At 39.2% G+C, this 14,670-nt stretch overlaps 1 protein-coding gene across 6 annotated transcripts in view; it reads right to left on the bottom strand.

Moving 5' to 3' along the window:
- Nucleotides 1-14,670, bottom strand: part of UOX (urate oxidase) — a 94,174-nt gene that overhangs the window by 63,671 nt on the left and 15,833 nt on the right. For all 6 annotated transcript variants that reach the window (XM_070268771.1, XM_070268768.1, XM_070268769.1 and 3 more), the window contains one exon: nucleotides 13,892-14,031. Coding sequence is in view for 2 of the 6 variants with exons in the window: in XM_070268768.1 (XP_070124869.1) it covers nucleotides 13,892-13,942 (51 nt within the window). In the remaining 4 variants the exon portion in view is untranslated. The remainder of the gene's footprint in view (nucleotides 1-13,891; nucleotides 14,032-14,670) is intronic.

Raw genomic sequence — 14,670 nt, 5'->3', positions numbered from 1 at the left:
ACCTCTCTGTAATTAGAATGTGACTGAAAGGCAGGACAGAGAAGATGAAAAGACAGCAGATGACCCCTTCCTAAGTGAACACTACTGAATTACAACGGCGAAAAAAGCTATTTTTAAAAATTGCAACCACGAGAGAGCAAATTTATCGATCGTATCATTGTTTTTTTCCTCCTTGTTGCTAGGATGTGTTCTATACTAAAGATAGTTGTTGCCTTGGTGAAAATCTTCCCAGAGCAAAGTAGCAGTGCTCCCCCTGCTGACCAAGCAGCCCAGGTTGTTTTGTTTGTTTTTTTCAATTTAAAACCAAACCAAACCAAACAAAAATGAGACAGATGTCTTTAGTAAATAATTTTGGACTTTATCTGCAAAATTATATTCCAAGGATATCAGAAACTTATTTAAATGACACTGGAAGTTTCTTTTCCTGATGTATACGATCAGACATCAGTAAATTCTGAGCAGGTGCCAGATTTCTCATTGTTTGGGGCAATTTCTTCATTTCCTCTCTTTTAACTCAGGGTGAGTCTGACGATTAAGATCATTCTCATCTTGATATAAATTATCAAGTTCTCTGGGTGCCATCTGAATCTTTGAAAAGGCCTAGGGCAGGAAATTACTTATAAAATTAACCAGTGATTTTTGTTAACCATTAGTTACTTGTAACAGGGGAGAGGGAGAAAGAAAAAGAGCTCTGCAAAGGTCTTAGTTTCTTTCATCATGGAAATCACTGAAAACATCTAACACTAAAGTTGAGAAGTGGTAGGGATGCAGTGGTTAGATTAAGAAGGGGCAGGTGAGCCCCACTGAATTTGAAGTGCCTGCAACCTATCCAGTTAGCAATTACCAGAGGAAGTAGAGTTTGGCATAGGGATTGGGAAATGAATTTACAGATTTAAAAATCATAACCTATACAGCTGAGTCGAAATCATACATATGGGTGAGATCATCAAAAGATAAAACATAGGAAATGAAGAGAAGAGGGCTGAGCATGGAAACGTGGGGAACATCACCAATATTTAAAGAATGGGCAGAAGAGGAACCATTAGCAGAAACTGAGACAGAATCCTCAGAGACTTTGGAGGAAAATTAAGAGAAACTATTATCACATTGACCAAAGGACAAGAAAAATTTAAGACAGAGGAAGTCAACAGTGTCAAAAACCAAAGAGAAGCCAAGAAGGGAGAACTTAATCCATTAGCTTTGTTATTTAGGAGGTCCCTGGTGACCCCAAGAGAATTTCACTATAGTGGTGGAGGTGAAAGCTCAATTTTAGTGACAGTTTAAATGAAAAATGAGAAAGAAAAAGTAATGTGGATAAACAACACTATCAAGAAATTTGGCAGAGAAGTAGAAGGGAAACAGGGTGGTGCCCAGAAGAGAGAGTGGGTCAGGAGAAATTATCCTAAGGCAAGCTGACTTTATCATGTTTGACGGTTAATGAGGCAAGGAAGAGGGAGAGACAGATGAGGGAAGAAATGATTGGTTCAGACAGGTTTGAGAGAAGTTGGGAGGGAAAAGGATCAAAAACACAGGTGGAACCTTGGGAAAAAGTAAGAATACATCTTCTTCTGGGACAGCTGGACAGTTGGAAAGGATGTACAAATGACTTCTGAATAGTGGTGGAGGGTGGTGATTTCAGGAGGACAGCATTGAGATGAGGGTTTAAGGAGACTGGTAAAGGTTTTATACTAGAGCAGTTGCTATAAAAGGAAAGGAAAATCAAACCAACTAAAGATTTGTAAAAGATTCTTGGGCAGTACTGAGGGGACAGTAAGACTGGAAATATAAGCTGAAGGAGATGAGCATTGGCTGAGTGGTCTTCTGCAGCACAACAGGTAAACCAAAGGCACGAGAAGAAAAAAAACAAGTAATTGGGCTGATTCAGTTACAGATTTCCATGGCCAATGGAATGGACAAAAGAGTAATGTCCTGGTGAGACTGTGACAGTGAATGTTTGGGTGTGGTGTGCAGAAGAAACATGAAAGGAAATGAAATTGGCATGGAGAGAAGGGATGGAGTGGAGGGGTCTGGCTGACAGTTTGAGAAACTAAGATGAAATCCAGAGACCAGAGATACCAAAGGGACTGAAAAGCCCATTTAGTGGGAAAGTGAACTGAAAAGAGAGGTTGAAGGACAGAAGCTGGAATCCAGAAGGGATTTTGAGAATTCAAGATCTCTGGGATGGAGCAACTCTTGGTCTAAAGGTTGCTGAAGGGGAATGTTCACGAGGTTCTCTGAGGAAGAATGAAACTAAGAGCTAGATGCCAAACCCTCAGAGAATTCCTCATAGAATGTGGGAAGATGAACCTAAATATCAGGTTATAACGACTATAAATATGGGAATCTATAATAGGCTTCTGTTTGTTAAGACCCTACTATGTGCTAGGCACTCTACAGAGGTAATTTGCACTTTACTTCATTTAATTCTCATTTAATTGGTGCTACTCGGTGAGGAGTTACTGTAACTCCCATTTTACAAAAGATAAACCTGAAGTTCAGAGAGATTAAGTGATTTGCCAAAGGTTGCTCAGGTAGTAAATGGCAAAGATGGAATGTGAATCCTCCCCGGTCTGTAAGCACCATACTGTGTAATTTAGTGTTGGGTCTCTAGCAGCTAACAACACCAAGCACATTTTAGGAGCCTAAAAGATTATCAAGAAGAGAAGGAAGAAAGAGAAAGCATAAATTAATGACAAAGGCCTTGAAAGCCCACATGCATTCCTCTATACCCCACTGCCTCCCCAGAAGAGTGTGGGCTAATAGGATGGCAAATTTAATGACCAGCAATAAAAACAAAGGAGCCTCCAATTGCTCCCTCCTCTTCCCTCACCATTAAACATAGAGTTTTGTTTTTAAATCAGCGCCTAAACTAAATTAAGTTTCCTACATCAAGGCTTCCTGATTATCGTCTAGCTGTCCTAAATTGTCACGTGGGCCATGTAAATAAACAATCTGTTCTTCTCTAACATGGATCTTTCCAAAAACGATCACCACTATCAGCTTCATGCCAATCCTCCCTCCACGTCCATTAAAGTAATGAAAATGGCCCTAGATTCCTCCGAGGACAGAGACAATTGATATGAAGGAAAATTCAGCCGGATTTTGCTGGTCAAAAGCTGAAGTGAGAATGAGAAATGTTTTGTCTTTGCAAACTCACAGGGAAGTGCTTTCTCACCACAGTCACTGGAAAGGAGAACATTTTTACAAGTCTCTATTTTTGCTAAATATTTTTAAGAGTGTAAGGTTGTACTAAGAAAAAACTTAGCACTTGTGTGCAGGCAGTTGGAATAGTTTCAAGGACCCTTATCCAACAAACCTAACCTCATGACGCTCACCATGGGGAAGTGTTGCTAGGCCTGTGACTGCCAGGGGGCTGGCACCTCACTCTCCAAATAGGTTGGGGGCAGATAGATAACAGTCTCAAGCTCATGAGAACAGATATGAGACCTCCAAGAGGAAGGAGGAAGTACAAAATTAAGCTCTTAGGCAATCCTCATCTAGTAAATCAGGCAGTTTTCAGAGGTTTCTGTGGGAGAGTGTTTCTGTGATCTCTCCAGGCTGCCTTGGGGATGTGGAGGGTGAGAACTGAAAGAACAGTGGGGACCCATTGCCCCTCCAACTAGCAGAGCTCTACCCTTGCTTGTTTTATACACTGGATTTCCAGATAAATTTTCTTTTAAGCAAAGATCATGCTAATTAAAAAAAACAAACAAACAAAAACAGAAAAGCTCTAAGGTTCTTTCTAGTTCTAAAAATATGCTATGATTCTAAATCTATGGAGCAGCTATCCTGAAGGTGGAATACAGTGATTTACTGTGGTTTGAGGAGATCCACAAAGATTTGTTTGCTAAAAAAATCTACCCTATAAAATTCTAGAGAGAGTATTGAAGGAGGAAACGTGGCTAGGAGAGGTTCAGTTTGCTCTGAGGAAGAAAGGGACCTATCAAGTGATCCTGAGGGAGCCTCGGGACATCATGGGGTCTCCCTGCAAGGGAGAAGGGCCTTGAACAAGGCTCTGAGCACCTACAAAAATTCCACGCTTTAGCTAAGACTGGCCCTAAACCCAGCTTAGGCAAAAAGCTTGAATTTTTTTTCTGGTATCCAAGGAAACATAATAAAGGGGACACAGTTGCTATTCCCTTCTAGAATTGACAGAGAAATCCCTCAAAGCCTTGAATTCTAGGTTTGTGTAAAACAAACAAGCTTAGCTAACCAGAGGGAATCAGCAACTACGGTCAGACAAAATGAAATACTGTGAATGTTTAAGAACTTTGGGCATGGATGAAAAGTGGAAGGATAAGGGACAAATAGATCCTTGTCTGTTCTAAGCCTGAGGAGGAGAGAAAACAGAGATTCTCAAATTCAGGATCAATATAGAAAAGGTAATGTTCTATATTTGTAATACTTTATGTGACTAGGATTCATTTTTAGTTTATGAATAATAATACTGGAGGATGGGGTAAAGTTGTTATTAGTAGAAAAGTTTAAATTGAAGATAATTCATACGTTTACTAGGCTATTTCTTTTGATTCTGACTATCTGTATCCTCCCATAGCAGCTTGCTGTGTGGGAGGTGTTCAATAAACATGTGCTGAATGAACCAACAATGAAAGATTTTAATGAGTGTTAAGCCATGGGATCATTGAAGGCTTTTCGTACCTCAGGTGACTAATAAAGTCTTCTAGGGGACATGAGGTAGATCCTTGAGTGTTCCCACATCGGTGGAGCTGAACACCACCAATACTATTAAAGACTTTAATACTCAAATTAATGATGCTTGTGTGGAAGGGTGACGTAAAGGATTCTCTGCAGATCTAAAAACATGCTAAGCCCCTTATTAGTAGTATATACTGAAACCACAGTTTGCTTTCAGGGACTAGCTTCTGGGGTAATAATGTTAAAATTTTCCAAGAGTTAATTATAAAAATAAAATAGAGTACAATGGCAACGCAGTGCATTTAAAGTAATTCTAGGAAAATACAAATAGTTGCAACGTAAGTAAAGACTTTGCTGGAAAGTAGGAATGCTATGAAGGCTGAGTCTACATAAAAAAGAAAAGAAAGCACGTTTTTATTCTGTTTTTCATCAAAAGATCGTCCTAGTTGAAATTTTTAGACTAGATTAATACAGTCAGGAAGGCACTGCTCTCTTAGAGGATGAACTATTCCTAAATGTCGTAAATTTCTTTCTGCATAAGTCACAATGTTGTAAAATGGGATAAGTTTCTACAAACACAAAATATTAATTAGAATCATATTTGCATTTCTATTCTCAAATCTAATCATTCATTTGTTTAAATAAAATGCTCCCTGATGATTACTGTTGAGTGAACTGTTGAATATTCTAAAAATTATTCCCTGCTTAGCGGTCAACTTTTTTATTATATGGTAACTCATTATTCATCACAAACCTTGATCAGTACATGTACCCCTGTACATTACTAACAAATTCTCAGTTTATGATGGTATGCGTATTCCAGAATATGTGATGGAATGATTATAAAATCAAAATCCAGTCTTCTAGCCATCCACTCTATTTTCACCTTTTTCTGCTTTCATTCTATTGTATTAAAAAAGAAGCCAGAAGAGCTCATTCCTCTGCTCAAAATCTCACAATGGCCTAAAATCCCAAATCCTTACAAAGTCAGCCAGATTGTGTCTGGCCTCATCTTCTATGACTCTATGCTTGTTCACTCTGCTTCAGCCACACTGGCCTTCTTGCTGTCACCCAAATAAGTCAGGCACACACTCCCTGCTCAGGACCTTTGCGCTTACTGTTACCCGTGCTTGGAACATTCTTCTCCCAAACATCCTTGTGGTTTGCGCTCTCTGCTTTTCTACAACTTCACTCAAATATTACGTCCTCAGTAAGACCTTCCCTGCCACCCTGTCCAACATTGTACTATTACTCCTCACTCTGGACATTCCCTACCCTCTTTCTCTGCTTTATTTTTTCTCCTTAGCACTTATCATCATCTAAAATAATATATATTTTAGTTTTGTATCATTCTTATCTGTCCCCTCACTAGAAGATAAGCACTATGAGGGCAAGGATATTTCTCTGTTTTGACCCCTGCAGTATCTTCAGCATCTGAAAGAGTGCCTGGTACCTAGCAGACACACATAGACATGTGTTGAATGAATTGCATGAAGCCAAATAGCACCAATCTCCTGACCCAAGAATAAGTAGGAAAAAGGTGGGAAAATATGTAACTTAAATTCATTAGGCTTTACTATTTTGGATCAAGTGCTTTTGATAAAGTTAGAACTGTATGATTTGAATCTTCTGACTAGTGGATTTTTTCATTTATCCAAAGGTTTTTATCTTCTGTCAACTGAGGAAAAATTACTACAATTGAAACAGCAGATATTTATTTGGGCAATTAGATTTGCGATTTGGGAGACAGATTCAGGTAGAAAGCCACAGTGTGTTTCGATTACAGGAGAGGGGCTTAGAGTTTTCACCAGAAAAAAGGGAGAATGAGGTGCATTACACTAGAGTTCATTGGTGCTAGATGAGATAAGGGTAGTTTTGTACTTCACAGTTTGGCTTGAGATTCAGTCATCAGGCAAAAGGCCAGACTCATATTTCATGGATTGGTTAGCGACTCAGTCATCAACAAAGTCCAGTTTTATCAGTCCTTACAAAGAGCATATTCTTGTCCTTAGTGACTTCTTGGAATGTTGGAGGTTTGGTCCAGTTTGGAAGATAAAGAACACAAGACATGCAAGGTAATTCCTCTGAAATGGCTGCTTCACCTCAATTTTAATATAACTCCACTAGTGTCGTCTTTCACATTTCTTTCCCAGGAAAACTTCCAAAGATGACGTAATGAGTAGCAAAAACATTGCTTTGTATTTCATCCACTTTCTCTATTCCTTTTCACCACTTTACAGGCATAATGAGAGGGATAAGGAATAAGAGTAAAAAATATAGATAATGTCACATTGGGCAAACAGTCCCTGAAAAAAAGACAGTTGGTCTTACCAATGGAAACTATCAAAAGTGGGCACAAAGAGACTTTCTTCAATGAAGCACCCTTTCTGGCTTGGGGTGTTTAAGCCACTAAATTCAAATGACAATACTTTTTAAAAAATTATATAGACCAATGGACTAGAAGGTAATTCTCATTACACTAGGAGGCAGTGTTGCTCAGAAAAACTAAAGATTCCACTTCCTTAGCTATGTCATGGATAAGAATCATCATCATATACCCAAAACCACTACAGAAAGAGCCAGCATAATTTTCTATATGAGTACTGGTCCAACTTCTGCAAAACTCATTACCTTCTGAATGAAAGTTGCAAGAAACCCAAGACAAACATATTTATAGAACCCCACTGGAAGGTGCTCTGTGTGAATATTCACTCAATACAACCTTGTTTCAGATCAGGATTTTGCCTTCCATGGGATCTTCTATCAGATTTTCTTTCAAGAGTCCTTTTAAAAAGGTAACTTTAAATGAAAAAAGTAGACATTTAAATTCTACAGCTTTTGAAGTGTTAAATGTGTTTCGGCAGGAATTGAAGTTTTCCTTCATTTAAACTAAGTCTGCAGGTATCCAGGGCTTTGTTGGCAGTGCCAGAGGTGAGGACTGAGGATTTCCCTTCCCCTGTTCTCTCAGTATCTTATTAATTCACTCTTAGAGATAAAGGTATTGACAGGTATGCTGTGGAGATTAGAGTTACAGCTGAACAAAGTCACAAAGCAACTAGAGTAATGGATTTTGCTTGTAAAATCAACTCCCAATTATTCCCTATGTGGATTACTATTTGGTAGATTTTCCACATGGAAGGTTAATACCAGGCGGGCTTTCTCCTGCTTTCAGCATTCTCCCAAACTCACTCAGCCTACCCACAGCTGGTGGGTGCCTCACCAAGTAAAGTCATTTTAAATGCCACTCGCTTAGACCAAATCATAATTAGGAGGGGAACTTGGCCACAGGACAAGAATAAAATGCATCCCAAGCCAATCAAGCTACTCACTCAAAGTTTTCAGTAATTAGCACCACATTCCTACTTCCTTTGATATAGAAAAACTGGTTGCAGGTGGAATTGTACCTTTCTTGAAGACAGATTTTTTTTTTGGTGTACTCCTAAAAGCCTAATCCAGGACCCTGGTGACCCAATAACTTGCACTTTGACAAGTAAGTTATAGAGAAGAACAGGGCATGTTTACAGCCCTCTTTGAGGGCAAAGGGAGTAATAGGGCACATGTGTATGGTAATGGATGGTAATTAGTCTTCGGGTGGTGAAACAGAAATCAAAATATAATGACGTATACTTGAAATTTATATAGTGTTATAAACCAATGCTACCTCAATTAAAAAAAAAAAAGAATAGAGCACTCCCTGGATTCTCAGAAGTAAATTCAAGGAGCATTCTTCCAAATGTTGCTCGTCTCCTCCTTTTCAGTTCCCTCTATTCCAAATCAAGGCTGACACGTATTTTAATTTGATGAAAAGTAGATTACAGGAAACTTTTCCAATGTCAGGATAACTTGGGCATGACTTACTATTGAAAAAGTAGAATTAAAAAAAAAATTGAACTCTTCACAAAATCCATTGAGGCCAGATATAATTTTTTTTCTATTATGCATGAGTAAGAGAGCTTAAACATGTGCTCTTGACTAACAAAGACAAGGAAACTAGGGTGGGGGGTGGAATACAGAGATATATAATACTTTGTTTCAACATACAAACCACTAAAATTCAAATAATGAGCCACTGAGTACAGGAACATCCCAGTGACTATTAAGTGAGCCTAAGTTGGGTGCTCCAGTTTTTGTTAGAGGATATTATCATCGCCTTTTGGGCCAGTGACCATCAACGAATGAGCATCTGACATAACTGCAACATTATTCGCACTCCAGGTTCCTTCTGGAAATATAATTTTGCACATGAAGCTGCCAAATTCACATTGACAGCTCACTGAGTAGAAGTAGTATTTGATAAGAGTTGCCCCCAAAATATCCTATGTAATTATTTCTATCAGTGATTTTTCACTTTTCAAAGGCAAAAACCTCTGTCTTCAAAATAAACCCTTTTTAGAATCCTAATTTTTAAATAGATAAAACAAGGCTAGTCTGGCTGAAATGGGAGTGGCAGCTCAGAGCCCCTTTTACATCCACCACTACCAGCCCTCAGACTCCAGAAAGACCTCTGTGCAGCCCTAGAGCTCTGAAGGGAGAGGTTTGAATCCATTGCTCAAGATAATCTTAATTTTATCTCTAGATCAAACCAAACCATCAGAGAGATACACATTTGAACAATGATTTGGGCCTTTACAGAATTAACTGTCTGAAAATACTTGAACCAAATGTATTCAAATTGCATTAAGGTATCTTATTTTTAAATTGTTAGATTTATTTAAAAAGTTACCAAAGGACCAAGAGTCATGTTCAGTATAATGGCCAAAAGTGTAGACTTTGAAGCTAGACTTCCCAGATTTCAAATCCCAGCTCTATCATTTATTAACTCCATGAGCTCATCCAAGTTACTTGACTTCCTTGTGTCCTTCCCTCATCTGTAAAAAAACAGATGAGGATAATAATAATACCTACCTCAGAGAATGCTCAGAGAATTTAAGTTTATAAAGGAATTAGAAGAACACTGTTTTTGGGGGCCAGCCCGGTGGCGCAGTGGTTAAGTTCACACGTTCCACTTCTCAGCAGCCCGGGGTTTGCTGGTTCGGATCCCAGATGTGGACATGGCACCGCTTGGCACACCATGTCCCACATATAAAGTAGAGGAAGATGGGCACAGATGTTAGCTCAGGGCCAGTCTTCCTCAGCAAAAAGAGGAGGATTGGCAGCAGTTAGCTCAGGGCTAATCTTCCCCCAAAAAAAGAAGAATGCTATTTTAAAGAGCCATGGATAATTCTTGTCTTTAGTCCTCAGTATTAAGAAAATTTATCTTTCACCCTGAACTGTATATTTTTATTATGAAAACATTGTGATTTGTATAAATGACAGTGACTTCTTTATTGCGGCAAAATACAAGGGTATGTCTCCACTTCTCCCCTGGGGCCCATAGAAGGCAAAACTAGCCTCCCACTGAAGCCATACAAAGGCTCAGAATATTTTGTAAGTAATCCAGGTAACCACTGCTAAAAAGTCAAAGCTGGCATGTAAGTAAAACCTACTACTCTCCCTGAGCTGCAAGTCCTGTTTCTATTAAACTACCCTACACTGCAGGTGGCAGGAACAGAAAGACCAAAGAAATGAATACAGGGCATGTTTACAAAATACCAAATATAAGAAGCCAGAATACATTTTTATTTATCAAAACTTAATGTTGAGTTATTGTGTGCCAGGCAGTTTAAAATATTACCTATTAATATTAAATAATATAAGCCCCACAATAACTCTTAGAAGTAGATACTATTATCCCTATTTTACAGATAAGAAAACTGAGGCAGAGAGAAGTTAATAAACTTGCTCAAGATTACACAGCTAGTAATTGGTAATCCAGGTGCTCCAGCTGCAGAGGATAGTTTTTAGCCACTCTGCAATGGAGCCTGTCTTTAGGAGTAAGGAAGAGAGGATGTCGGAGCTGGGCTTTGAGAGGATTAACCTGTTAGCAGGAAGTAGGATTGACAAGGAGAGGTGAACAGTAATAATCACTATTATGTGTTGAACACTTACCAAATGCTAGGCACTCTACTCAATATTTTACATACATTCTGTCATTTAATTCTCACAACTCTTTGAGGCCAATACAGTTGTGATTCCCATTTACCCCATTCATCCCCAGTTACCCCAGCTAAGGTAACTAACTGTCAAGGAGATTAAACAATGACACATAGGTAGTAAGTGGCAGAGCTAGGACTCAAACCCAGTTCTGCCTGACTCCAAACCTGTGTTCTTAAGTAAGCTCACAAAATATGACTTTATGTGATGTATATGAAAAATAGGAATTGAGCAGGAAAACTGACGTAAGACCTTTTGCAAAAAAGGAATCCATGAGTTTAGCAACTGTTTCAATGTATCAAAGAAAGGGGAGGAGTCAAAGATGACTAAAGTTTGAAGCATGAGTAACTTTGAGAACAGTGACACTGTTCAAAGGTAGAGAAGTCAAGAAGAGCCAGCCTCTGAGAGCCTGAGGAGTTCACACTTAGACAACACTCATTCCAGAGCAGGAAGACAGAGTGTTATCATTTTCACATTAGCAGATGCTACTTATCCATCAGATTTTCTAAATCCCATGCAGAGGCTGGACTGGAACTACTGGTTCTTGCCTGACTGAATGGATTTTTCTGATGTCCTTACTATTTGAATAATGAGCATGGTTTTAAAAATGAAGTCAGAAAGAAAAATTAAGAAAGATGTTAGTTTCTTAAAGAATAGGGTGATCTTTTTCTCCAGGAGTTTCTGGTCCGTGTTTAATCCTAAAGCAACCAACACATGCTTCTGCACAACAGCCACCAATGTTTTGGCATGAGATACACAGGGAATATCAAAATAAGCAATGCCATCTTAGCAGAGATAGCAGTTCCACCTTTTTATGAAAATTTATGTTTCTTCTACACCCACCACCACCACCACCACCACCAGCACCTGAATCACCAAAAAGAGGTAATGAGGAGAATTTTTCTGAGAAAAAAATTCATGATGGATAAAATTCTCAGGTTTCTGCTATTAATCAGTTGTGTGACGTAGGTAAGCTACTTGACTTTTCTGTGCTCACTTAGTTCCCTCCTCTATGAACTAAGTAGATTGTCTAGATTCAATCTGGGTTAGACAACCAACGTTTACTGAACTGACGTTAGGGTTCTTTCCAACACTTTATATTCCATTATTCAAAAAGGCGTAAAGGAGGGACAAAAGGTCTTGAGCCCAAATAGAACATTAGAGCTGAAAGTGCTGCTGCAGTTCATTTCATGCAATTCTCTTAGTATACAAGCCAAGAAAATGAGGCACAGGGTCTTGATTCATTCTGGGTAAAGAGCTGGTTAGCAACAAAGTCCATTCTAGAACTGAGATCCTGATTCTCAATCTTGTGCTTTTCCCACTACACCACAGTGTCTTTTCTAATCAGCTGGTTTAGAAGCGTTTGCCTTGGATGAACTCAGAGTGAATTACAAGAAACGAAAAAAACCCGCAAGCTTCACTGACCTGAGAGAGATTTATGTGTTGGACTTAAGGTTCTTATAAAATGAAATACCACAACACTTCAACTGTGACATAAAAGTATTAGACTGTGTTATGTGCTTTTTATAGCGCAGTATAATGGCTAAAGTCTCAGACAGAACTTCTGCTCTCTCCTTTGCAGGCACAGCATAACCTGAGAGGTCACTCTGAAGACTAGGCTCCCGAGACTACAAAAGGGAGGTGATGGTGCCCTCTTAGCTGGGGAGTGCCCTCGGCCAATTCTGCATTTGGTTCCCACTACGATTTTGCTGTTGGAGGAGCAAAGAAGAAAAAAAGATGTTCTGAGCTAGGTGGACAGAAAAGAAGTGGGTGACAGACGGTGTCAGCCAAGTCCTCCACCAACATCGCAGGTCCCCGTCTTCTATTCCCCCTCTCTTTACTGCTGGCCCCAGGAAGGATACACACATAGAGGAAGAACAAATACAAAATTCAAAAACAGAATCTCTAGTGAGAGTCGGCTTGGCACTGCCTAAGGAGCTGTGTGCAGAAGTACATGCTGCCCTTTCCAAGGGCTGGCTCTGCTCACAACCTCTGTACTGAGCTACAAGGTTTAATACAACCACTGGATGGATGCTTTGGAATTTCTTAGAGAGAGGCACTACATGAACACAGAGAAGACTAGTAAATAAAACTAATTCATTGGTTTTATAGATCAGAGTCTTTTTACCTTCTAAGCAAGAGTGAAAATGAAAAGATGAAATTAACCACATACTTCCTTAGAGGTCAAAACAATCTGGAACATAAACTAGCTGCCCACTATGAACATAAAGGAGCATACCTCCTCTGACAGTTGGTGCCTCAAGTTTTCTTTGGGGTCCTTTTCTGAATGGTGGGCTTTATGATATCCACAATTCCAGATCCAATATACTTAGTGTATCTCTTACACCAAAATAAATTTCTTTCTTAAACAGTCACACTAACATCCACTCATTCATTTACTCATTCTTCAACAAGTATTTATTGAGTGCCTCCTATGTGCCACGCACGGTACTGAGTGCTAGGGATGCAGCAGTGAACAAAACAGACTAAATCCTGTGCTCACGGGCTTACGTTCTGGTTGAAATCTCTCCCTCTTTATTTGCAAAGCACCCAATTTAACAGATGCTTGTTGAAATGAACGAATGACAAATAATATTCGGAGTAATCTGTGAGAATCAGATGAATTATAGTATAAAGATGGGCTGCGAGCCATATAAAACCTAACATAAATGTATATATTTTAGGGGCTGGCCCAGTGGCGTACTGGTTAAGTTTGTGTGCTCTGCTTCAGCGGCCTGGGGTTCGCAGGTTTGGATCCTGGGTGTGGACCTATACACTATTCATCAACCCGTGCTGTGGCAGCATCCCATATACAAAATAGAGGACGACTGGCACAGATGTTAGCTCAGGGCCAATCTTCCTCACACACACACAAAAAGTACATGTTTTATAAATCAATTCTTGAATTTCATCTCCATTCCCCTTCAACTCTCTTTTGATTTTTTGGCTAGACTCCTACAAAATAGAAGTAATTCCTAGGAAGTGTTTCTCCTAAGGCACTGAGTGTAAAATATCAACAAAGGGAAAAGAGATTCTTACAATGAGGAAAGAAAGGAGAGCCTGCTAATGATCCCCTTTATTCAGTAAAGTCCCACGTTAGAGACCTCATGCTTCTATGCTGAGCATCAAATTTTTAAAAATCCAATGAAGTGGCATCTCAAAAACAACACTAAAATAAGTAAGAATCTGGCTGAAAACTTACTTCAAGGAGGTTCAGAGATGACATTCTCCAGCCTGGCCTTTGGGCTTCCATGTTGGTTTAACTTCATCTGAGTCCAGCAGAGTACTGCTGACTTCCAGTCAGTGATAACTTCATTTTCATAGTGTCCTGGGTGCTGCAACCTGTGGAGGGATGGGTCAGACAAACCCAGGTGTTTCATAAGGCACTCAGGCACAGAGCGTGTCCTTTGCCTCTGGGAAGTAAAGTAACGAGGATGAAAGGTTCAAAGAGAAATCATCTCTAGCATCAAGGAATGACAACAAATATGGAAACACAGACATCAAAGCCTGGGTAATTATTAAAACAAATCTCCAAAAGAAGAAATGCCATTGTTGGATGTAGTTGCCTCCTACCTTCCCCTTCTAAGCTGACTGGATGAAAGAAAAAAGAGATTTATTATTATATCAGGAAGTAGAAAAAAATGAAATATCAGAACAAGCACGCAACATTTGCCAGCATAAATAATGCTATCTTCACCTCAGTGTAGCCTCTCCTTAGAAGGCAAACTTGTAGTAAAAAGAAGGAACTAGGCTTTCTTTGCCATCACTCTTGAGCAAAGTACCATTTGCAATTCTATCAGCTACATTTATATTCAAGAAAACAGCTAAAGCCAAACAAAAGTTTTCAAATAATACCAAGGATATGCAGGTGAAAAGAAATAATAACAAACAAAATATAAATATGAGCAAGAAAGAAAATGATCTTAAGAAGTCCAAGGACAAGGTACCTCCATCCTGAGGATAATAGTAAGAGGTGGGTTC

This window comes from Equus caballus, chromosome 5, assembly GCF_041296265.1.
Source record: "Equus caballus isolate H_3958 breed thoroughbred chromosome 5, TB-T2T, whole genome shotgun sequence".
Classification (NCBI taxonomy): Eukaryota; Metazoa; Chordata; class Mammalia; order Perissodactyla; family Equidae; genus Equus; species Equus caballus.
Note: the sequence above shows the minus strand (reverse complement) of the source record. Positions and strands in the feature narration are given on the sequence as shown.